The 26,940-nt window shown below is 37.8% G+C and overlaps 1 protein-coding gene and 1 long non-coding RNA gene across 2 annotated transcripts; both read right to left on the bottom strand.

Moving 5' to 3' along the window:
- Positions 1–10,185: 10,185 nt before the first annotated feature.
- LOC105443155 lies at positions 10,186–14,319 on the bottom strand. The gene is made up of 4 exons (XR_004065918.1): positions 13,969–14,319; positions 12,707–12,803; positions 12,175–12,421; positions 10,186–11,837 (listed from the first exon to the last, which is right to left on the bottom strand). It is a non-coding gene; the product is annotated as an uncharacterized LOC105443155 (long non-coding RNA).
- A 2,449-nt stretch (positions 14,320–16,768) lies between these two features.
- On the bottom strand, positions 16,769–26,940 carry LOC582042 (SH3 domain-binding glutamic acid-rich-like protein 3). The gene is made up of 3 exons (XM_782018.5): positions 26,800–26,940; positions 23,753–23,920; positions 16,769–20,025 (listed from the first exon to the last, which is right to left on the bottom strand). Exons 1-3 carry the CDS (start codon positions 26,845–26,847, stop codon positions 19,960–19,962), a joined length of 282 nt encoding a protein of 93 aa, XP_787111.1. The 5' UTR covers positions 26,848–26,940; the 3' UTR covers positions 16,769–19,959.

Here is a 26,940-nt window from a genome sequence, read left to right as displayed (position 1 = left end):
TATTGTTTGGTTTGACAGAAGCTAAAAAGACAAATAACAGTGCCTATAACACAAGAATTTACAAGATCACGCTGGGCTCAGCCTGCGACATCATGGTACTATACTTGGTTAATTGGTTGCATGGTCCTCCAAAATGGCCGCCTATATAATAGCCTTGCCGCATACTAGTATGCGGCAAGTCTGCAACAAAGTTTCATTCTGCCGCAGATCTGCCGCAGATCTGTTCCTGCGGCATAGTGGTATGCGGCAAGTCTGCAACAAAGTTTCATTCTGCCGCAGATCTGCCGCAGACTGTTCCAAGTCTGCAGTAAAATTTCTTTCTGCCGCATACTTCGATATTCTCTTTGCCGCAGACTTAATTTGCAGTATGCCGCAGACCCGCCGCAGATCAGCAGCAGATCTGCGGCAGGTCTGCGGCATACTTTTTACTTTCCTATGGGTAATGTAGATGAGAGGGGTTCTTTTCACAAACAAAATTATACCCCTAACATTACGTGAATAAAGGGGGCATGTTTTCTGATTTTTAAAATCTGATATAAAGAATTCTCAGAATAGCGATTGTATTCTACAAATGAAATGAAATACATGTAGTGCAAAAAAAAAAGGTGCTTCAAACACCACCCCGGGTTATACTGAGAATAGAAATCTTCGATGATAAAAGTTACGTTGGGTGTTACTGAGAGAACTGGGGTCGTATTAAGACGATGTTATTCTTCATGTTCAGGGATAACAGTGGATATTTAAGAGGGTCTATTACCCTCGGTGTTGTTGTGATGAACCTTATTGTCATGGTCATTGTCCTATGCAATGTCTGTATCCTACACAATCGCAAAGACATTGAAAACATCCATCCGTCTATATCGACCCATCCATTCACCCACCCATCTGTCCATCCATCCGTTCATAATTATGCACCCTCCCAACCCTCAATCCACTCATTCATCTACCGTTTTATCCACCTATCTGTCCATCAACCCATCCTCCATCCATCCATCGTTTCATTCATCCATCCATTTATCTATCAACCCACCATTCCCTTCATCTGTTTATTCATCCATCCATCCATGCACCCACCCATCAATCAATCCATCTATCAATCCATCCATCCATCAATATTAATCCATCCATCCATCAATCCATACATCCATCCATCAATTAATCCATCCATCCATACATCCGTCCATCCATCCATCCGTCCATCCATCCATCCATCCATCCATCCATCAATCCATACATCCATCCATCAATATTAATCCATCCATCCATCCATCCATCCATCCATCCATCCATCCGTCCGTCCGTCCATCCACCCATCCATCCATCCATCCATCCAGCCATCCACACATCCATCCATCCTTCAATCAATATTCCATCCATCCATCCATTCATCCATCCGTGAAAATCAATGATTATGCAGACATCGGCAATATATTTATATCATTTCATCCATTCAATCCATAATGATGTGGACAAATCAATACAATATAACAAACAGCGCATGCATGCAGCACATACAATCACAAATTAACTAATAAAAATGACTCTATTCAAAATGTACGTGGTACAGCCAAGATATTCTTCTCTTTTAATTGTGTGATGCGAAAGAGCACTTCAAGATTTTATGATCAATGTAACAATTTTGTCTGTAATATTTGTCATAAGTAAATTACTTATTATATTGTTAATATTATATCTGCTGTTGACATAATGTAAGTCAACTAGGAACATATTTCAAGACGCAATTTAATACATTTTAACAAAAACTTGTCGCATCATAAAATGAATTGTACACAATCATCAATAATAATAAAACGACACAAAATATTAAAGCACCACCAAGTAAGAATTTCTCTATGAAGATGCATTTTGAAATGAAAAAATATTTCCTGTATCTCCAGCTGAGCTGCGCATACTTTCTATCGCTAAAGGCATCTAATTCCTTCCAAATATTCCATATAATTATATTACAATTACACTGCAAATGAATATACTCTCGCACAAAATATTTTTTGGTTGTATATTACTGTGATTTTTTTCCTCGAAACTGTGCTCATTTTACATATGTAAAAGTAACAGGAATAAGTAAGAAAAGCAAAGAAAAACACAAAGACAATCCATATAACTATATAAATCTGCACAAATGGAACGTAATCTTTGAATTGGCAAGCGCCTTCATAGTATCAGAAAAGAACAAAAACATAAGGAAATAAGGAATAAAATAGAAAACAATACACAGTTTACAAATACTGGAATGTTACATAGGACCCCCCAAAACACACTTTATGAATTGTTCGTAAAGGACAAAGGCCAATCTATGAGAAATCTCTTGATTTATAATCCCGGAAGCAACCGATTCAACATATAAACTTTTGTAATATCAATTGATCAATTGTTTTGGTGTACTAGAAGGACAAAATGTTCTCAAAACACCAGTGGCAATTAGCCGATGCATTTAATTTGTATGCATATTTCTTTGTTGTAAATTGCTCTTAATGACCAGTAATCTTTGCCAGAGAGTTTCCTGACATTTCAATATATTGTCTCTTTAAAGCCAGAAGGGCATTCACTCTGCTAATGCATATATGAGTAAAGGCCCCCTACTGGCTTCAATTATGATGAAAGCAAGGTAGATTCATGATTACAGATGATATCACAAATTAAAAATCCTTGGGCGAAAGAAATTACGTGTCATCTCAGGTCCTTGGAAGAAAAGTCCATATAACTGAACTAATTAGTTAAAAGGTCTATTGAGATACAACTGATAAACTTGTATGACATGTTGTTCCTCTTGTATACTCACTATCATCATGTGTGGAATGTGAACAGCTTATTACCAACTTCAGTTTGCATACTGCTTGTAACTTGAGGTGCATTAAGAGTACTGGAATGCTTAAGAGAGCACATAATAAGATACTGTTGATTGCGTATAAAACAGGATGTACCATGTTTTTGAATGAAGAATTTACAGTAATACTTGTGTACCAACATCATTTAAACGTTCATTTCTTAGAAAATTAATACAACCCCAACATCCCATCATACAAAATGAACCAAATTAGTCTAAATCTAAGCAGGATATATCAATACATTTCAATATAAAATTATTATAAGTTTTGTTTTTCAAAAGGTGCAATGGTTAAACTCTAGGAAATTTTAGGACTATTTATGAACTATTGTATGCATGCATTTCATATGTGTGTGTGTAGATCGACATGCATCCATACCCTTACATTCCTTTCTATAACGAGACTCCATCTATTGTATGTTCGGAGCCAGAGGGACGTTGACTCTGTGTTAAAGTATATGAATTAAAGCTATTCTGGCTCCAAAGAGACGACGTGACTATTGCCTGGAATTTGAATGCATTCCTGCATGGCTCGTAAAAACACACAAGGGTATTTATTGAGCAGCGACGGCCCTCTTATACTTAATATTTTTAATGAATATATTAAAGAACACGAGCCACATTGGAACATTATTTGAAGTAGGTATACATTGACATACAGCAAATTAAACACAAGTTTGACCATTAGGCAGTTCAACTGACTAACTCTGAAAGATATCATGGTAGGGTTTGGTATAGTATTTGAATAGCTTATGAGCTAATTGACTTTGTCGCGTTGATTACTGGAATGCATGTCTGCGAAATGTGCGATTCACCTCACATTTTGCTTACATTGGATGAAAAAAAAATGGAACTAGATCTTAATACCTAACATCTCTATACTTCCAACAACAAAAACCCCAATAAACCTAAGCAATCACTCACCACCTCAACTAGCAAATAAAAAACAAGATAGAAAAAATTCCAAGAGATAAAACTTGCACTATTATTTGTTGTTTCTTTCATGACCTAGTCAATTACGAAGAGAGCCAAATGTAGTTTAAGGAAGGTCGTTTGGGAACCCGGCCCCCCCCCCCCCCCCCACTCAGAGGTCGGAATGACCGCATGCGTGTTGCCAAAATGTCCGGTAAAGGGGTACTTTTCGTGCGACAAAGTCCGGCCCGAGAATTGTAAGAAAAGGGGTGTATTTGACTTTTCACCCGGAGATTTCTTTAAAAAGGGGGTGTTTTTCTTTTTTTCTCTCATCTCTTTGGACTCCTGAGAAATTATTCCGAATTTAGGGGGGTACATTGAGCATTTTTTCTGATTTAGGGGGGTCTCCAATGCAAAAAAAGCCCGCGAAAAGCCCGCGAAAGGGGGGTTCGGAAATGTTGGCAGTCCTCAGATAGGGGGTGCTTTCAAAAAGAGGGTACGAGCATATGCGTACCCTAAATAACACTGAGTGGGGGGGGGGGGGCGGGTTTGGGAATCACTTCAGTTTCAGGAAACCTTCGATGTCCCCTGCGTCATTAGCATTTTCAAAAGAATTATAGTCCTGCAAAAGGAAAAAATGAGAGAGAATTATGTTAGCCCTGGAGCAACTGCTTGCATATAATAATAATAATTATAATGGGTTCTTGTATAGCGCTCATGTCAGTCAGATTTGACCCTCCTGGCGCTCCCGATTATTACCCTGGCTTTAGCACGGCTGCCATACGGCGCTCTAGCATTTCAAGGAATAAATTCCTACCAGGTACCCATTTACTTCACCTGAGTGGAGTATGGCAAATGTAGATCAATGTCTTGCCAAAGGACATCAGTTCAGTGGCAGGACTCAAACCGCGGACCTTGTGAGCGACAGTCCGCCGACGTGTCCACTCGACCACAACACGTACCTCTATTACCTCTACTGTATCAAGTTTGAAATCAATTGAAATCAGGGCTCAAATTAATTTTTTGTCCACGGGGGCTCTTCCCCCAAAAAAGAGCCCCCGTGAGCATTCTCACGGGGGCTCTTTTAGTACTGACGGGGGTTCTTTTTTATACAAATATCCAATATACAAATATCCATTGAATTGGTACCTATGATACTCCTCAATTATTTGCTATTTCATCATCATCATTTTAATCAGCATTTTCCCTCTTACAAATTTACAAGCTACATAGCTGTTAATACTGACTTTCATCACCTGATGACATTCTCTCGATTTTTTCCCGTTCTGCACATTATTTTCTCCTCATTATTCGGAGCAACCTTTATATTCTTTCTTTACTTAGAGGCGATTTTGTGTGTGTGCTTTTTTGGACAGGCGCGGATCCACGGGCCGATTCTACCGGCCCGCCCCCCCCCCAGCCTCCCAAACCGGTAAAAAAGAAATAGGATAGTAACCTTTTATCTTAAGAAAAAAGAAGAAAAAAGAAAAAAAGAAGAAAAAAGCCCCACCCCCCCCCCCTGACCTGCCAGTGACACAAATGCGGCATCAAAATATTTGTGCTTCTCTGACCGTAATTAAATGCCTAAGACCCCTGAACCCCCCCCCCCCCCACCATAGGCGCCGGAAGTGGGGGGGGGGCAGGGGGGCAGTTGCCCCCCAGTCAAAAAGGTGGGGGGGCAAAACGCATTTTTGCCCCCCCAAAACGCCCCCCCCCCCCTCCAAAAAAAAAAAAAAGCAGTAAAGGAGTAAAGATAGATTGTATTTTTAACCCCAAAGAACATAACAATAATAAAACCTGAATTAAATCACATATAAAATTATATTCAAAGAAAGGAAAGTACTGTTAACAGGAATTAAATTTCCTAAACATTGCGCATGCCACCTATATTTATCAAAGGAGGTTTTCATAATAGCGATACGCGCATATCGTGGACATACCGTGAGAGAATGGGTAAGCGTGTCTATTTTTGTGTTGTTATAGGGGTGAGAAGACATGAGCCCCTGAACGCTTCCTCTTAATGGCCTTAAAGAGGGCTCCTGGATGCTCATCTAACCGTAATTTAATATCTAAAACCCCTGAGCTTCCGGGGCTCTGCCCCCTGGACCCCACCAAGGGCCCTAAGGCAGGCCCTGGATGCTCATCTGTTCATAGTTAAATATTAAAACCTCTGAACTTCCGGGGGCTCTCCCTCTTAATGGCCTTAAAGAGGGCACCTGGATGCTCATCTGACCGTAATTTAATGCCTAAACACCCTGAGCTTCCGGGGGCTTTGCTCCCTGGACTCTCCGCCAATAAGGGACCTGCCAGTGTCACAAATAAGGTATCTTAATATGCTTATCTGACCGTAACTTAATGCCTAAAACCCTGAGCTTCCGGGGGCTCAGCCCCGTGACCCCCTTCCGAGGCTCATGCCATGGACCCAACACCAATTTACGCTCTACCTGATCGTTAATACTCCACTTTGAAAAACGTTCCACGGGGCCTGCATATAACGTGTAAGAGTGGTGGTTTATGCAGATTTTTCTTCTGCCCCCCCCCTTCCAAACGTTTTTGCTCATTACGTCACTGCCCCTGGAAGGTGAGCCCCCTGGAATGTTTGCCCCCCCAATCCCAAACTGCTTCCGGCGCGCCTGCCCCCCCCACACACACACACACCAATTTACGCTGGCTACCCTCTACCTGATCGTAAATACTTTAGCCCCCCACTTTGATAAACGTTCCGCGGGGCCTGTGTATATAATATATACGCATACAACACTGATCTTTATGATGTCTTTAACGTGACATATCTTCTTCTCCCCTTGCAAACGAGAAAGAAAACAAGGTCATTAAAAGAGATTAAGCGACAAATAATGATTGTGATTCAAATTGATGCGAATATTTGTTTGAATAAGCACTGCTATTCACCCGAATCTTCATTGTAAAAACAACTTTTACAAATCTCAGCCATGCTTACTGAGTTGAGACGTTCCATTCAATTTAAAATACTCATCAAAGAATACACTTCTCCGAATCTGAAAGTGATCTTACAACACAGTGTCAGATTTGCATGGCTGAGATTTGTAAAAGTCGTTTTTACAAAGAAGATTCTGGTGAAAAGCATTGCTTATTCAAAAAAAATCCTTGCACGATTTGAATCACAATGATTATTTATCGCATGATCCTTTTATTATATAACCTTGTTTTCTTTTCCGTTTGCAGGGGAGAAGAAGCTATGTCACGTTAAGAAATCATAAAGATCAGTTGTATTATGCGTATATGATACCAGAACAAAATGTTGATTATCAGAATGTCATTTTGGAATACCTCTATACAAATACCACATTGTCTTTAGCCCGTATCAGTATTAGTATGATCCAATATAAAGCTATTATTCTTTATTTAATTCAGTATAATGCTTTTTGGCGACCACAAATTGTGCTTTCTGCTTCTTCTTCGTTTGGTATTAATATAATAGTTAAAGCTTTTTTTAAAAAACACTCGCGTTGACCTTTTATTGAATTTCTTGATGTCTGTTGCCTCGAGATCATTGGAGCGAAGAAAGATAACAATGTATAATTAGAAACCCTATTCAATAAAGGATAAATCCTTTTTATGCAGATGGTTCTTTTACTATTCTTGACCAGAAGCGCGTTTCAAGCTCAATAAGACGGGCATCAGCCCATTGCATGTTGTGTCCAGAGTATCAAGGACGTTTTCTACGAGATGGAATGGCTCTTTAACACAATAGGGGCAGTGAAATTTAAATTTCAATGTATGGATTATAATTTTTATCGCTCACGACGGCTATCTAGAATGTTCTGAATTGCCAAACTCCAGAGTTTCCAGGGGCCCTGACTCCTGGATCCCTGGCTGGGGCACTGTCCCTGCAACCCACCATGGGCCCGAAGGCGGACCCATGGACCCCAGCCGTAAAGATAGAAGTGGTTCCCAATACAACCTTTCGTTGTAGGAAATTGGAGCGAGTGTGAGTTTTGTATGGTTAAAGCTTTAAAAAAAAACACTCCCGTTGACCTTTTATTATAATACACAATGTCTTGCTGTCTGCTGCCTCGAGATCACTGGAGCGAAGAAAGATAACAATGTATAGTTAGAAGCCCTATTAAATAAAGGATTAATCATTTTTATGCAGATGGTTCTTCTTGACCAAAAGTGCGTTTCAAGCTAAATAATGCGGGCATCATCCCATTGAATGTTGTGTCCAGTATTGGTTGGAACTTGAAGCAAAATTACATATTGTTTGGTTTGACAGAAGCTAAAAAGACAAATAACAGTGCCTTTAACACAGGAATTAACAAGATCACGCTGGGCTCAGCCTGCAACATCATGGTACTACTTGGTTAATTGGTTGCATGGTCCTCCAAAATGGCCGCCTATAGCCTTGCCGCAGACTGTATGCGGCAAGACTGGAGCAAAGTTTCATTCTGCCGCAGATCTGCCGCAGATCTGTTCCTGCGATATAGTGGTATGCGGCAAGTCTGCAACAGAGTTTCATTCTGCCGTAGATCTGCCGCAGACTTTTCCTGCGGCATACTAGTATGCGGCAAGTCTGCAACAAAGTTTCATTCTGCCGTAGATCTGCCGCAGATCTGTTCCTGCGGCATAGTGGTATGCGGCAAGTCTGCAACAAAGTTTCATTCTGCCGCAGATCTGCCGCAGACTGTTCCAAGTCTGCAGCAAAATTTCTTTCTGCCGCATACTTCGACATTCTCTTTGCCGCAGACTTAATTTGCAGTATGCCACAGACCCGCCGCAGATCAGCAGCAGATCTGCGGCAGGTCTGCGGCGTACGTTTTACTTTCCTATGGGTAATGTAGATGAGAGGGGTTCGTTTCACAAACAAAATTATACCCCTGACATTACGTGAATAAAGGGGCATGTTTTCTGATTTTTTAAATCTGATATAAAGAATTCTCAGAATAGCGATTGTATTCTACAAATGAAATGAAATACATTCGTCCCTGTTTTCACGAAGTGACGGTAGAGCGCGCAACTAAAAGAAAGTTAGTTTTGAATAAATCGCTTTCAAAGGTTCGAGCCATAATCTCAACCTCTTTAATTTATCAAAGGCAAATAAATTTTATATCCTGGGATTGAAAATATCTCAATGTTTAGTTCTATCTTTAAATATTTCCATAATTTCTTATATTTTTTGAGGAAATGAGCTGTAAACATTACCGTCACTTCGTGAAAACACGAAATTCAAGGACGCGCTGTGATTTTGTTTTCACGAAGTGACGGTAGGTAGCCGCGCGCGTAAAAAAACATATGGGATTTTTCTCTCGTGGATGGAATTCTCGAAATGGACACTAAATACGGCAAAACGTTTTGTTTAATTGATGTACAGATAAAATAATTCGAACTGTGAGAAAGAGTACATTTTCCTCTTTCTGTAGCTGCTTTTTCATTTCTCTGTGTGGACTGTTAACACATCCGTCATTTCGTGAAAACACAAATTGCATAGAACGCTTTGATTTTGTTTTCACGAAGTGACGGTACGTAGCCGCGCGCGTAAAACGTATGGGACTTTTCCCTTGTGGATGGAATTCTCGAAATGGACACTAAAAACGGCATTATGTTTTGTTTAATTGATGTACAGATAAAATAATGCGAACTGAGAGATAGAGTACATTTTCCTCGTTTGGTAGCTGTTTTTTTTTTATTGATAAGAATAAACTGAATGTCTCTGTATGAACTTTTAACTTAACCGTCATTTCGTGAAAACACAAATCACATAGAACGCTTGTATTTTGTTTTCACGAAGTGACGGCTCGTAGCCGAGCGCGTATAAAACATATGGGATTTTTATTGTGTGAATCAATTTCATGAGATAGACACTGAAATACGGTAAAATTACTTTTTTAATAGATGTATGGATAAAATAAGAGCACCTTTTCTTCTTTGTATAATTATGATGTTAGATGTATGATGTCAGTTTTTGTTCACGAAGCTACGGCTCACAATAAATTAACTATCAATAGCACAGATGGATATTGGCACAAAGTGCTTTTAAAATGATTAATAAGCTATTCTCTTTAATCTTAAGCTAAAAATGGATATGTATTTAATATTCTTTGAGGTTTAATTATCAGGTATATTGTATGTAGTAGGAACTAAAGATTGCACTAAAGTTACTATATACTTTCCACTTAAGAACACGTTCAAGTAGTCTCCCTCTCTCTCTTTACCCCCTCCATCTCCTCTTAATATCACACAAATTCTGCCATTTCTTGTTGAAATTCATGCGGGTGATATTAGGGCTTTTGCTACTCTATTACTATGTGGAATTTCTAAATATATTTTTTCACATAGGAAATAAAGCAAATATGTTAAGAAATATTTTTGAATGAAGGAAAATATTCAGTATTGATCATTGACCATAATCTGTAGTTAACTACTCAACTCTGCAATATAAACACAGAAAATGAATTTCGACTGAGCAGTTTTAATTCAAACATTTGGAACCAGAACAGCAAGTGGCAAATGGAGAATAAATTAAAAATATTAAATAATTCATACCAAACATATCATCATCAATTATCATCAATACTATATTGCATTTTGAAATGTACATTTAGGGATTTGTGGAAAAGACTCATCAGGTATACAGCCACGGAATACAAAGGTTATTTAGCACATTATACAGTACTAAATATGCTAAAAATGTCTTTAACTTATTCTTCATACATGTCCTGGTTATCATGTTTATTCAGCAATCATAGCAAATAAATGCCACATACTACATGTATGATGAAGTCAACAAAGAAATAAATCTATATTCAAAATACCATTCCAAAACAAAATGAATAAGAAATTTTACATCATTAGCATGCTGAAATATACTGGTTGCTAAATAAACTCTTTTTTTTAAAGGTTCATCTGCACAGATTTTTTTTTACCTGAAGACAAAAGAGGTATTCAAAACAGTACTGTGTGGTATAGTCTCTTTCTTGCACGCCATGGTTATCCTGTTCTGGCTGAAAGGTTTACATGTTGATCGTAACAAAACGAGGCAGTTCTTGAAAAAAAAAGATGGCACAGTTTTTTCAATGGGAAATATGACTAATATAATCATCATCATTACTTTTTTGTTCATTACTGTTTTTCATTAATATCTTGTGAGTAGAGTTTCAGAAGCAAGTCAGTTTACACAATCTCTTTCTAGGGTATTTCAATAAAATTTAGTACACAGTCTCAAACGCTACAAAGTTTACCAATGCTAAAAGGTTGTCTTCACCCAGGCAAACACGTAATCTCTGACTAAACAATTATCAGCTGAACAATGCATGATAAACATGGAAATATCAATTTGACTAAACAATTTCATTTCTCATCAAACAGATAAAATTTAAAACAGCAACATTATATTGTATGATTATAAGATAGTTTGAAGTACCAAATACAATTATGATGAGAATGACTATAGAAGTAAAAATAAAAACATTAAATGTGAACTAGTAACATTGTGTTGTGTTTTGAAAGAAAAATCAATTGTGGAAATGTAACTTATATTCATGTTCTAATGAAGGCATCAACCCCTGTGAATACAAACATTTAAAGAAAGTAGATAAACAAATTCTTCAATACAAAGATACGATATGAGGATTCATGGAACTGGAATCGAAAACTTAATATGCATTACTGATTGAGGTAGGTATACCTGATAAATAGCTGTTCTGAGCTATACATTTGAATAATAAAGATTTATGTGTGCAGAAGTTCATTGCAATACTGTAACAGAAAACTGACACCTGTACGACTATTCAGTTCATTGTTTCAGAAATCATGGACAATGTTACCAGTTTGCTTTAAATCAATTCATTGATTTTATAATCAATCCATTTCATTGCGATTACAACACACAATTACAATTATGAGTGGTGTTTGCTTTGTTTATGATATTTAAAATGTTTAAAATAAAACAGTATAAAAGAGAGATTGAGGTATTGAAACATTGAAGCATTGTCAAAACGATCATGTAATTGATTCTAGCTCTTCAACAACAGTTCTTCAAGTTTCTTCACACGTATGTCATCCAAGCAATAGGGGTTGAAGCAGCGAAGATCCTTTATCTAGACTGCGTGAAAGCAAAAGGAAATAAGAGAAAGAACAATCAATAGAAAACCATTATCAGAATTTCAATTATGAAAGGGAAACTTTACAGTGCATTATGATTGGGCGAAATTATTTTGTGTAGTTTTGGTACCAACTTTTAGAGAGGCTCTTAATGAATTAAATACTTTATTTGGTATCACCTTAGTATTGGCAATTTTTGTTAAGGATTTAAAAAAAAATTAGATGCTGACCTCGATAGGACCACTCATTCCCTTAACTAAGGGACCTAAGCATTAAAATCAATTAAGAATATCTAAAATTTTAACTATTGGGAAACAATCAAGAAGGAGAGAAGATACCTTTTGACTCGCTCAGAAGCATAGACAATGGGTCATCATCAGAATCGCAATCGGAGCCGTCAGGAGACTTTAAGGGTCACCATGCCAAGTCACACATGCAGCTCTGACTGTACATGTTCGGTGAATTGCTTCAACGGTTCCATACCGCTCCCACTCTTAGGTCACTATGCCAAGCCACAATCCCAGCTCTGTGTTCAGTGAATTATCAAGGACCCATCTTCCCAGCATGTCGGTCTCTGTATCCAATCTAATTTTGTAGAATGAAAGAAATAATTACAAGTTATTTTCTTTCATTTTTTTTGCAAGCAGAGGTAAGGAAATGAATCCAATATTATCTTTTGTACATCAAATTAATTACTAGGCATAACTGACCCCAAACAGAAGTTTTCAATTGCCCCTATTACCCCAAAATAGAATTTTCCAATTGCCCCTACCAAACAACAACCACCCGAATGCACATACGCAGTGAGTGTGCTTAGTACTTTGCTGCTAAAGTGTGATTTTCCTGAACAGATCATGAAACTATTCTCACCTGGATTTGTTTCTGGCCTGTGGCATTCTTGAAAAGTAGATGTACTTTCCCAGTGCTTCCTTCATATAAGTGCAAATTGTATCTACTGCATCTGAAACTAAAGTGAAAGCAAAAACATCATCATAATTTCATTACCACTGAAGTGTAGGTAGTGAGACATGTACATCATCTGGTATGGTGCTTGCTTGGAAAATTCTTTAAAATATGAAGTGGAGTTGGGCAACATTTGCTGGTATCAAGGACAATCGTTTACAAGAATTTTTATATAGGGTGAGGGACCAAGGGTACTAAAGTGCTGCCTTTGGATATAACAGACACAGAGTACAGATAATGAGATAAACTAAGCTAAAAATGTGGACATTGTTCCCCAAAAGGTAGACTACTCATGATTACTTCGGTCTCAAAACAAAAGTATTCCTTTTTCGGATGGTGCCATTTTTTCAGGGCAGGACTGTATCTAATTTTCAATTTTTAATTAAATGTTCATTCATGTCCTTCTTTGCTTGACAGGCAAATCGTGGACTTCCCTAACAGTTAACCAGGAGGGGCTACTTCCCAGGTCATCTCAGCTCAGCATGATGATAATTTTTTCATAACTCCCTTTGCCCTTGGCCATGTTGATGTTGGCCTTGGGCTTAATGCCCTGAAGTTTCTTAAACCCCAGGCACGCCTTACAAGAAAGGTCTCAGTCTGGTCTAGATCCTGATCTACTCATCTCTAGATTCTAGATTGATGAGTAGTGGCTGACATAAACTGATAATTATAAAATGATGATCTAGAGTAACTAGAGTTCTAGACTCTAAATCAAATTTATAATTAGCTACAGGCCTAAAAGTAAATTACTGAAAAAATAAAAGTAAAACTCTAGTCTCTAGATCTAGAGTCTAGACCCTATACTTGATCTCTAACTTTCTGTAAAACTTGTTCAAATTTATAACTTAAGCAGATATAAAAAGAACCTTAGAGGTCTATAGCATTAATATTTGGTGTGGAGCTAAATAAGAAAGACTCTCCACTTAAGTTATTTAGTCTAGATGTATATTTGTTAAGACATAAGTTGATCTTTTTAGTTTTTGATCACATGATACTTCACTCCTTTATTCACTTACATGAAAATAAGTATATGGGGCGATATGTGGAACGGCGGTGTATATTTCACACATTTCTGTGCTCATGGACATATTTATGGCTTACAAAGAATCAGAATGAATCAAAAGAGTGTACCACATTAATTTACCTTAAAAAAATGTTTAAAAACTCACCTTTTCATGGTCTGTGACTGTTCCAAACTGCGAAATGTTCACTACCGTCACTTCGTGAAAATATTAAAAGCAGGAAAGGGCAAACGATGTTTTCACGAATTGACGGCTGTTAAGCGCGTACTTGGCCGTCACTTCGTGAAAACAGAAAATCCTTTTGCTACGGTATTTTCTTGTTTACGTCATCGTCATAGTGATTACGGTCTGAAATTTTTTGAGGTTCAAGATGTTAGTGGATGATGTCCAAAAATGCAAAAAAATCGAAAGTGAAATTATATGCGATTTTGCTCACTACCGTCACTTCGTGAAAACAGTCATGTAGTGCAAAAAAAAAAGGTGCTTCCAACACCACCCCGCCGGGTGCGTTATTTTTTTATGCGGCACAGATTGGGGCATGGCGCGTGTTAAACCTATGGGAAGTACGTTCTTTCCCTTCTGAATAGTGTCTGCACGTACGTGAGACTAGTCATGTTCGCTAGCGCATTAGCGCTGCGAAGAAGTTTGTATATCCATCGCGAACTATGTGTTTAGATAACATTCCTCTTCGTTTAAGTTAGTTAAGTTTTATTGACTAATTATTGTGATGTTCTCCTTATTGACGTGCTGCCTCCTCTTCAGATTTCCAATTTGATTTTAATTGTTGATGTAATGATTTTCCATGCGGTAGTGGATTACATGTAACACTATTAAAAACAGACCTCTACTACTTATACTGTCTAGTACGCACACGACCAGTATTAGTCTGTAAATCAAGACCCCTTTTTAAAAAAAGCCCCAATCTGTGCCGCATTGCGAATTTTTTTTCCGTACTCGAGAGGGCAAATACCCCATGTGCGCATGCGCGTGGACTTGTGATTTCTCTGCTACTTCCCATACGAAATGTACATGTATTCGCATGTACTGTGCACGATTCGCGTTCTACGAGTAAACGATGGCATAGTAGTCTTCAAACACAGACTCTGATTTGCCAGTTTGACAAAACAATTACGCATATATCGTGCGTAGCAATAGTACTAGTATTCAAGTCTGAGTAGTTGTATGATTCAGACATTTTAGTGCTTACAGAAATGCATCCCAAATTGAATAGCATGGTATAGTAGTCTGCAAGCACAGACGCTAATCGGACAGTTTGACAACATAGTGTCTTGAGTAGTGCTTTATATTCAAATATGTGTAGTTTTATGATTCAGACCCTACTGGTGCGTGTATTGGAAAGGCATCTCAACTTGCAGAGTGGCATAGTAGTCTGCAAGCACAGACGCTAATCTGACAGTTTGACAAAATAGTGTTATTCAAGTCTGAGTAGTTTTATGATTCAGACCCTACTGGTGCGTGTATTGGAAATGCACCTGGTGCGTGTATTGGAAACGCACGCACCAGTAGGGTCTGAATCATACATCTACGCAGACTTGAATAAAGTACTTCTCAGCACACTACTAGTATGTTGTCAAACTGTCAGATTAGCGTCTGTGCTTGCAGACTACTATACCATTCTATACAAGTTGGCGACTTGAATAAAGTACTTCTCAGCACACTACTAGTATGTTGTCAAACTGTCAGATTAGCGTCTGTGCTTGCAGACTACTATACCATTCTATACAAGTTGCAATGTATTTCCATATGCACTACTGGGTCTGAATCATACAACTACACAGACTTGAATAAGCACATCGCGACACATACGCATATTGATTTGTCAAACTGGCAAATCAGAGTCTGTGTTTGAAGACTACTATGCCATCGTTTACTCGTAGAACGCGAATCGTGCACAGTACATGCGAATACATGTACATTTCGTATGGGAAGTAGCAGAGAAATCATAAGTCCACGCGCATGCGCACATGGGATTTTTGCTCTCTCGAGTACGGAAAAAAAATTCGCCCCCGGGGTTATACGGAGAATAGAAATCTTCGATGATAAAAGTTACGTTGGGTGTTTCTGAGAGAACTGGGGTCGTATTAAGACGATGTTATTCTTCATGTTCAGGGATAACAGTGGATATTTAAGAGGGTCTATTACCCTCGGTGTTGTTGTGATGAACCTTATTGTCATGGTCATTGTCCTATGCAATGTCTGTATCCTACACAATCGCAAAGACATTCAAAACATCCATTCACCCACCCATCTGTCCATCCATCCGTTCATAATTATGGACCCTCCCAACCCTCAATCCACGCATTCATCTACCTTTTTATCCACCTATCTGTCCATCAACCCATCCTCCATCCATCCATCGTTTCATTCATCCATCCATTTATCTATCAACCCACCATTCCCTTCATCTGTTTATTCATCCATCCATCCATGCACCCACCCATCAATCAATCCATCTATCAATCCATCCATCCATCAATATTAATCCATCCATCCATCAATCCATACATCCATCCATCCATCAATTAATCCATCCATCCATACATCCGTCCATCCATCCATCCGTCCATCCATCCATCCATCCATCCATCCATCAATCCATACATCCTTCCATCAATATTAATCCATCCATCCATCCATCCATCCATCCATCCATCCATCCGTCCGTCCATCCATCCACCCATCCATCCATCCATCCATCCATCCATCCATCCACACATCCATCCATCCTTCAATCAATATTCCATCCATCCATCCATTCATCCATCCGTGAAAATCAATGATTATGTAGACATCGGCAATATATTTATATCATTTCATCCATTCAATCCATAATGATGTGGACAAATCAATACAATATAACAAACAGCGCATGCATGCAGCACACACAATCACAAATTAACTAATAAAAATGACTCTATTCAAAATGTACGTGGTACAGCCAAGATATTCTTCTCTTTTAATTGTGTGATGCGAAAGAGCACTTCAAGATTTTATGATCAATGTAACAATTTTGTCTGTAATATTTGTCATAAGTAAATTACTTATTATATTGTTACTATTATATCTGCTGTTGACATAATGTAAGTCAACTAGGAACATATTTCAAGACGCAATTTAATACATTTTAACAAAAACTTGGAAAAGTCGCATCATAAAATGAATTGTACACAATCATCAATAATAATAAAACGACACAAAATATTAAAGCACCACCTAGTAAGAATTTCTCTATGAAGATGCATTTTGAAATAAAAAATATTTCCTGTATCTCCAGCTGAGCTGCGCATACTTTCTATCGGTAAAGGCATCTAATTCCTTCCAAATATTCCATATATATTACAATTACACTGCAAATGAATATACTCTCGCACAAAATACTTTTTGGTTGTATATTACTGTGATTTTTTTCCTCGAAACTGTGCTCATTTTACATATGTAAAAGTAACAGGAATAAGTAAGAAAAGCAAAGAAAAACACAAAGACAATCCATATAACTATAAATCTGCACAAATGGAACGTAATCTTTGAATTGGCAAGTGCCTTCATGGTATCAGCAAAGAACAAAAACATAAGGGAATAAGGAATAAAATAGAAAACAATACAGTTTACAAATACTGGAATGTTACATAGGACCCCAAAAACACACTTTATGAATTGTTCGTAAAGGACAAAGGCCAATCTATGAGAAATCTCTTGATTTATAATCCCGGAAGCAACCGATTCAACATATAAACTTTTGTAATATCAATTGATCACTTGTTTTGGTGTACTAGAAGGGCAAAATGGTCTCAAAACACCAGTGGCAGTTAGCCGATGTATTTAATTTGTATGCATATTTCTTTGTTGTAAATTGCTCTTAATGACCAGTAATCTTTGCCAGAGAGTTTCCTGACATTTCAATATATTGTCTCTTTGAAGCCAGAAGGGCATTTACTCTGCTAATCCATATATGAGTAAAGGCCCCCTTCTAGCTTCAATTATACAATATGATGAATGCAAGGTAGATTCATGATTACAGATGATATCACAAATTAAAAATCATTGGGCGAAAGAAATTACGTGTCATCACGGGTCCTTGGAAGAAAAGTCCATATAACTGAACTAATTAGTTAAAAGGTCTATTGAGATACAACTGATAAACTTGTATGCCATGTTGGTCCTCTTACATACTCCCTATCATCATGTGTGAAGTGTGAACAGCTCCTTACCAACTTCAGTTTGCAAACTGCTTGTAACTTGAGGTGCATTAAGAGTACTGGAATGCTTAATAGAGCACATAATAAGATACTGTTGATTGCGTATAAAACAGGATGTACCATGTTTTTGAATGAAGAATTTACAGTAATACTTGTGTACCAACATCATTTAAACGTTCATTTCTTAGAAAATTAATACAACCCCAACATCCCATCATACAAAATAAACCAAATTACTAGTAGTCTAAATCTAAGCAGGATAAATCAATACAGTTGAAAATGAAATTATTATACATTTTGTTTTTCAAATGTTGCAATGGTTTTAACTAAGAATTTTTAGGACTTTTCCTATTTCTATGAGAACCTCTGCACTGCAAAGATATATAAATCTACAGCACTCGTACAAGCTGCGCCTTAAGCAGTTGATTGTCAAGTAGATTTGGCGCCATACAAATCTTGTGTATTATTATTATTATTTTTATTATTATTATTATTATAAATTGACTATTTTTGTTTTCATGTATATCAACAACATTTTCAACAACGGTGCAAACATGATAGTACAATGTGTATCAAAGAGTTAGAGAGAAGATGAGATGGAGAGCTAGAGAGAGACGGAGAGAAAGATGAGGGAGAGAGAGAGAGAGAGAGAGAGAGATACATACAAACATGACTTTACTGTCAGCAGTTGAATTAGAGTGGTACAGGCCGGGGTGGTCAGAAAAAACAGGAGCAGCTAGGGAACACAGAAGAAACCTTATGCTACGGTCACAAAGGTCACAAACGATAATTTCGTACGAATCTCCGTTTTTCCATTGTCTTCCCGAATTTCCATTGTCTGAAAATCGTTCGTAGGGCGTTCGTAATGGCATTTGTGACCGAGGCTTTAGCTGAACAAGGATCATATTATATGCTGTAGTATAATAGAATGTCTGTGTGCATGTACACACATAGATGTAAAGCTAATGTACTGGTATGTTGAGAGTCAGAAAGGCATAACTCAGAACAGAGATAATGCCCTTCTTGCTCGCTCTGAACAGATACAAGTGTTTTTAATGGCAAAAGTTAACAGAGCAAGCCTGCATGTACCTAACAAGATCACTGCCCGGAAATGCCAAATGTAACCTGCAAGAGAACATACTTATGGTTGAATAGACTTGCATTAGGAACTAGCATTGTACGAGAGTAGCCAAGGGTGAAGTATTGTATGCATGCATTCCACATGTGTACACGCAGCATGCCCTTGTATCCCTTCAGAAGGGCGTCAATTGACTCTGTGTTAAAGTATATGAATTAAAGCTATTCTGGCTCCAAAGAGACGATGTGACTATTGCCTGGAATTTTAATGTGTTTCTGCATGGCTCGTAAAAACACACAAGGGTATTTATTGAGCAGCGACGGCCCTAGCTCTTATACTTCATATTTTTTATGAATATATAAAAGAACATGAGCCACATTGGAACATTATTTGAAGACATTATATTGTAGGTATACATTGGCATACAGCAAATTAAACACAAGTTTGACCATTAGGCAGTTCAACTGACTCACTCTGAAAGATATCATGGTAGGGTTTGGTACATTATTTGAATAGCTTATGAGCTAATTGACTTTGTAGCGTGATTACTGGAATGCATGTCTGCGAAATGTCCTATGCGATACACCCCATATCACATTTTGCTTAGATTGGATGAAGAAGAAAAAATGGAACTAGATCTTAATAACTAACATCTCTATACTTTCAACAACAAAAACCCCAACGAACCAAAGCAATCACTCACCACCTCAACTAGCAAATATAAAACAAGATAGAAAAATTCCAAAAGATAAAACTTGCACTATTATTTGTTGTTTCTTTCATGACCTACGGTAGTCAATTATGAAGAGAGCCAAATGTAGTTTAAGGAAGGTAGTTTGGGAATCACTTCAGTTTCAGGAAACCTTCGATGTCCTCTTCTTCAACAGCAATTTCAAAAGCAGCATAGTCCTGCAAAAGGAAAAAAATGAGAGAGAATTATGTTAGCCCTGGAGCAACTGCTTGTAAGTAATAATAATAATAATGGGTTCTTGTATAGCGCTCGTGTCAGTCAGATTTGACCCTCCTGGCGCTCCCGATTATTACCCTGGCTTTAGCACGGCTGCCATACGGCGCTCTAGCATTTCAAGGAATAAATTCCTACCAGGTACCTATTTACTTCACCTGGGTGGAGTGTGGCAAATGTAGATCAATGTCTTGCCAAAGGACATCAGTTTAGCGGCAGGACTCAAACCGCGGACCTTGTGATCGACAGTCCGGCGACGTATCCACTCGACCACAACACCTCTATTACCTCTACTGCAGTCATAATTTCACATAAAACCTTGACAAAACAGCCATGGAAAGCCACTCATGCGATACAGGGTGGGACAGCTTACATCGAAAGGGTGCGTTGCGTTGCGGCGCGGCGCGGTGTGGTGAGGTGAATGCACCCATTCGAGAACCCCCCCCCCCCCCCGCTTTTCTCGAAAGGTGCGTTGAGAACGGAGTACTGGCTTAACACATCCTTTCGGGATAAGCGGGGGGGGGGGGGGGGGGGGGGGGATTTTATCGAAAGGGTGCGTCGACTAGTCTTTTAAATCAGTCGTTTAAAATGTTAAAGGAATAGAAATGTCGTTTTATAAATTGAAATTATCAAAATTGAAACAACTTTTTACGTAGTCTTGCAGATCAGGCATTTACAGTGTATAAGAATTAAATCAGTTAATAAAAAGAAACACAATGAAATTGAATTGAACTAAAGAAGGGCATATTATGTGAAAAAAATGTGACTTTCCTTAAATTTAAATTTGTGTGGATGTGATAACCATTATAGATAGCAAATATGCCGGTGAATACATTTTTCAGATGTATTATATAGACATTAAAAGATAATTTCAATTTGTTTTGGCAAAATGTTTAAAAAAACATGAAAAAAAACATGTGCCCTCCAACAGTTTTTCAGCAAGACTTAATGGCCTGAATTTACAAAGCAGGGTTTGAGCTCAAACTACCTTTTGTTTCTCCAAACCTCCTTTTGTTCTTTACAAACCAGGTTTGTAAAAAACGCGTAAAACGCGTCATATGACGTACGAAAACCAAGGTTTGTCGACAAACCTCCTTTGTGAATTCGGGCCAATGAGTACATAAACGTGTCTGATTAAGTAAAATGGCATTTAATGTTTATTTGTAATTTAACGACTGTTATGCAAGACTAGTTATCATTTAAAAAATGAAATTCCATACAAAAAAAGAAAGGGATATTATATTTTATTTAAATAAATAAATAAACAACTGATATGCAAAACTAGCTAAACACCTATATTTGCCTTTTTTTAAAATATTTACCGGTAAGTTAATTATGCAAGACTACGTAAAAAGTAGTTTCAATTTGGATTAATTCAATTTATAACACGACATTTCTATTCCTTTAACATTTTAAACGACTGATGTGAAAGACTAGTCGACGCACCCTTTCGAGAAAGCCCCCCCCCCCCCCCCACCCCCAAACAAAAAAAGAAAGGGATATTATATTTTATTTAAATAAATAAATAAACAACTGATATGCAAAACTAGCTAAACACCTATATTTGCCTTTTTTAAAAATATTTACCGGTAAGTTAATTATGCAAGACTACGTAAAAAGTAGTTTCAATTTGGATTAATTCAATTTATAACACGACATTTCTATTCCTTTAACATTTTAAACGACTGATGTGAAAGACTAGTCGACGCACCCTTTCGAGAAAGCCCCCCCCCCCCCCCCCCAAACAAAAAAAAGAAAGGGATATTATATTTTATTTAAATAAATAAATAAACAACTGATATGCAAAACTAGCTAAACACCTATATTTGCCTTTTTTTAAAATATTTACCGGTAAGTTAATTATGCAAGACTACGTAAAAAGTAGTTTCAATTTGGATTAATTCAATTTATAACACGACATTTCTATTCCTTTAACATTTTAAACGACTGATGTGAAAGACTAGTCGACGCACCCTTTCGAGAAAGCCCCCCCCCCCCCCCCCCCCACCCCAAACAAAAAAAAGAAAGGGATATTATATTTTATTTAAATAAATAAATAAACAACTGATATGCAAAACTAGCTAAACACCTATATTTGCCTTTTTTTTAAATATTTACCGGTAAGTTAATTATGCAAGACTACGTAAAAAGTAGTTTCAATTTGGATTAATTCAATTTATAACACGACATTTCTATTCCTTTAACATTTTAAACGACTGATGTGAAAGACTAGTCGACGCACCCTTTCGAGAAAGCCCCCCCCCCCCCCCCCCCCCCCCAACAACAAAAAAAAGAAAGGATATTATATTTTATTTAAATAAATAAATAAACAACTGATATGCAAAACTAGCTAAACACCTATATTTGCCTTTTTTTAAAATATTTACCGGTAAGTTAATTATGCAAGACTACGTAAAAAGTAGTTTCAATTTGGATTAATTCAATTTATAACACGACATTTCTATTCCTTTAACATTTTAAACGACTGATGTGAAAGACTAGTCGACGCACCCTTTCGAGAAAGCCCCCCCCCCCCACCCCCAAACAAAAAAAAGAAAGGGATATTATATTTTATTTAAATAAATAAATAAACAACTGATATGCAAAACTAGCTAAACACCTATATTTACCTTTTTTTTAAATATTTACCGGTAAGTTAATTATGCAAGACTACGTAAAAAGTAGTTTCAATTTGGATTAATTCAATTTATAACACGACATTTCTATTCCTTTAACATTTTAAACGACTGATGTGAAAGACTAGTCGACGCACCCTTTCGAGAAAGCCCCCCCCCCCCCCCCCCCCCCCCCCCCCCCCCGCTTATCCCGAAAGGGTGTGTTAAGACGGTACTCCGTTCTCAACGCATCCTTTCAAGAAAAGCGGGGGGGGGGGGGGGGGGGGGGGGGGGGGGGGGGGCTTTTCTCGAATGGGTGCGTTGAACTCATCACAGAGACATTACCAATTCTGCCAATTTTAAGAGGTCATACTTACATATGTGTATAGTGAAAAAAAACTTTCAAAAATTCATAACTTTCTCAATTTTTGTCCAATTTCATTTAAACTTTCACCAGTGTACTTCTCAGATTTTTCTGCTTTCCTCTACTGTTGTGCACTATAAAGGTTGGATCTTTTAATAATTAATAATAATAATAATATTTGGTTCTTGTATATATATAGCGCATTATCACCAGGCACTTAGCCAGGATCGGTTGCATTTTTTTAGACCCCTTTTTTTTACCTCGATCGATTACATGTATGTGCCCCCCCCCCCCCAAACATCAAACTCTGGCTACGTGCCTGATTATCACAATATATAACTTCTCTATGCGCTTCCAAAGAGGTTTGGAAATTATTGCACTATAGCTTTAGCTCCGGCAGCCGTAATTAGCGCACAGTGCATTTCAAGGAATAATCCTACCAGGTACCCATTTACATGTACCTCACCTGGGTCGAGTGTGGCAAATGTAGAGTAATGTCTTGCCAAAGGACATTAGTGCCAAAGGACATTAGTGCCGCGGCGGGACTTGAACTGTGGACCTTGTGATCCACACAGTCTGGTGACATATCCACTCGACCACGACACCTCTACAAGTAAACAATATAGACTCCAAAAACTGTTAAAATTCACACGGTTGTTGCAAGAGCAAGAGTCATACAACAATTACACTCACCCCACAATAGGTTTCTCCATTACAGATCTGAGGTGGAAGGGCTTTTGGATCACCAACTATTTCCCTCATCTTCACCTTATCTTCCTCCTTCTGTGAAATGTCTACATCCTCATACTCAATCTTCTTTCCATCTAAGATCATTTTAATCCTCTGTTGTTGTTTCTTGATCTGCAAATTGCAACAACATTAATAATAATGATAATAATCATAGTGATAATGATAACAATAACAACAGCAACAATAATGATAGTTAGTTAATAGTAATTTACTTCTTAAACAAGAGAAAAAAAGTTCAAATGTAATCTAGCAAATCTTACTTTACAACTAAGAAAATGGAAGAAGAAAATAAAAACTTCAACAAACCGTGGGAATTACAATATAAGCAACTTTTAGTCAATCAACCTCAGGTGAAAATGAAAGTCCATTCAAAGAAAAGGAAAGTAAACAGGGATTAAATATCCTAAACATTCTACATGCCCCTATATTTATCAATGGAGGATCTTATAATAGCGATACGAGCATATCGTGGAAATATTGTGAGAGGATTGGAAAGCGTGAGTGTTTTTTTTATTATAGGGGTGAGAAGACATGAGTCCCTGGACACTTGCATACTGATGGGGGAGGGGCAGTTGCCCCCCAAATAAAATTAAAACATGGTTTATTTCTAATTTGATACCAGTGATTTAGAAATGTTGCTGAAATGACATGATTTTCCGGGATATTTTCTCAGTTTTTTTGGTGTAAATTATTCTTTTTTATGCGTTTGTTGGAAAATTCGGGCAAAAAATATGCTAATTTAGAAGCCTTAATGCAAGGGCCTGCAGAACAGCAGGGCTCTGGCTGGGTTTGAGCCCTCCCCTCATTTTTTTGAAAAAGGATGTGAAAGAGAAAAAGAAACAATGAGTGACCTGCCAGTGTCACAAATGAGGTATAAAAATATGATAATCTGACCATAATTAAATGCCTAAAACCTCTGAGCTTACTGGGGCTCAGCCCCCTGGACCCCACCAAGGTCCACCAAGGTTCCCCCCAATTGGTCCCCCCCCCCCCCCATTCCAAACTGCTTCCGGCGCACCTGCTCACTCCAATATGCACCTTGCAATCTTGCATTTTTGTATCGGTTTGCTTGTGCCATTTACATAACTGTATGAAGTGAGCATGATGCTTCCACCAAATAAAAAAAATTATTTCTTAATATATTTATCCACAATATGTCCAACCTATATGTCAGAAGTGTGTACTACAAATCACATTTTCTTTAAAGTAGATATTCATTGATTTTAAAAACTAACTTTATTTTCATTATTGCAAAGTTGAAACTTTGATTCGACAAAGTTATCAAAATTCAATGCTTGGAAACATTCGAAGTAATGATTATTATAAATTACAAAACGCTTAAATACAGCCCCGGCATAGCACCTGAAGAGCTCTCCGAACGCTGCTGAGATGTGTGAGATCACAGTATGGACATGACTTGCACAAGCAGACGATGTCCCATGACATCTCACACATTTTCAGTGCCTGTGTTTTCATCTTCTCTCGAGTTCTTTCTCTTACTTCACTACCGTCAGGCTAAATGTATAATCTATTGCCTCACTCTAAACCCCGCGCATGGGTTTGTAAACAAAATAAGACACCATTGTATATTCAGCTGCACACACCGAGGTATGTTCGGCGTTTCAAGAGGGAACAAATGCCGTCCTTAATATCATTCCGGGGGTTTTCAATTTGAAAGTCTGGTTTCTTTGATTGTTAATTAACCCCAATCCTGTCTATTTACAAGCAAAAGATTTTAGTTATCAGAATCAGGTCATATCCCCTTTTGAATGGTTTGACATGCCATCACATTTATATACACTAAACTCATTATAATTTTGAGAAATAATAGCTTTGCAATTATGTTCATTCTCGATGGGATGTCGTCTGCTTGGGCAGTGTTGGTCCATATAGTGACGTCATTAAAACATCGTTATTTTTCCGGCGAATCTCTCGTAGATCCCAGCTGCTATGGAGGTGGTTGTATTTTTATTTTTATAAATCACCCGATATGTAGTTGACCTAAAACTTGTACGATGGCCATCTGTTAGCTTACCAGTTTCTAGTGATACATTAGTTGAAATATTTGTGATCTTCTTTGAATTTCACCTTTAAATGTCAGTATACCTTAAGTACACCCCTTTCATTAGTGAACTTACAACATGAACATGTAGATGTGGGATTCATCCACAAACGTCATCTTCCTTCATGCGCGGTAACAGTTTAAAATATGGCTGCAAGAATTTCAACACGGAGTTCAATTTTGACGAAGAAAAGAGAAGTTATCGACTGTAATCGGCTTCACGCACGCCCGCACCCCTAGGCACTTCGTTGGTACGGTACGGACGGTGTATGCAATTGTATTGTAATTGTGCAACGGTTTGCCTTGAAGCCTGTGAGAAAGTGAATAGATGTCTTCGTTTTTAGGAAAAATAATCCCAAATAGATTTAAAAACTGACACGAAAGAGGTAAGAATATACATGTAACGACTTTAATTATATTACGACCATTATTTGAACAATTGATGAAGATTAAGTTGATTTTTTGGTATGTTTTAGTAGGGTATCTCCACGCCAGAGTTACGGGTCAAAAATGGATAGGAAAGTTAGTAGGCCTAGAGGGTCTAGATTGAAGTAGAACACTAGAATCTAGCGCAGAATTGTTTAAGATCATCCTTACAAAGTTTTAGGGGTTTGAAGTTTTGCCAAATCTATCAGGTGTTTTTATGCTGAATCAGCGACAATAACTAAACAAATAATAAAGAATATTTGACACACACCCCAAGAAGCTATTTTACAAGCCGTGCGCCAGTGATTCGGCGACATCGATAGCCGGACTCCTCAGCCAGGATAGGCCTAGGCCAGCCTGCTGTACTCGAAGCCAATCCGACCGCACCCCTTTCTACAATTGACCTGCAGCGCAGCTGGAATCTATTGTTATTCCTCGACTTAATTTTATCACAGAATAATTGGCCTCATTAAAACCACATTCATTAACTCAGATTACTTACAGCCTGGTTAGAACTCACTGTAGACATGTATACTACGACACCCGCCATTTTAAAGGAAGTTTAAGTCGAACAGGAATATAATGACAACACCAGGAACTAAAATATACGGAAGTACTGTATAAACTGCGCATGCATACTACT

This window comes from Strongylocentrotus purpuratus, unplaced genomic scaffold (genome assembly GCF_000002235.5).
Source record: "Strongylocentrotus purpuratus isolate Spur 01 unplaced genomic scaffold, Spur_5.0 spur5_scaffold_21, whole genome shotgun sequence".
Taxonomy (NCBI): domain Eukaryota; kingdom Metazoa; phylum Echinodermata; class Echinoidea; order Camarodonta; family Strongylocentrotidae; genus Strongylocentrotus; species Strongylocentrotus purpuratus.
This window is presented reverse-complemented; position numbering and strand designations above follow the sequence as displayed.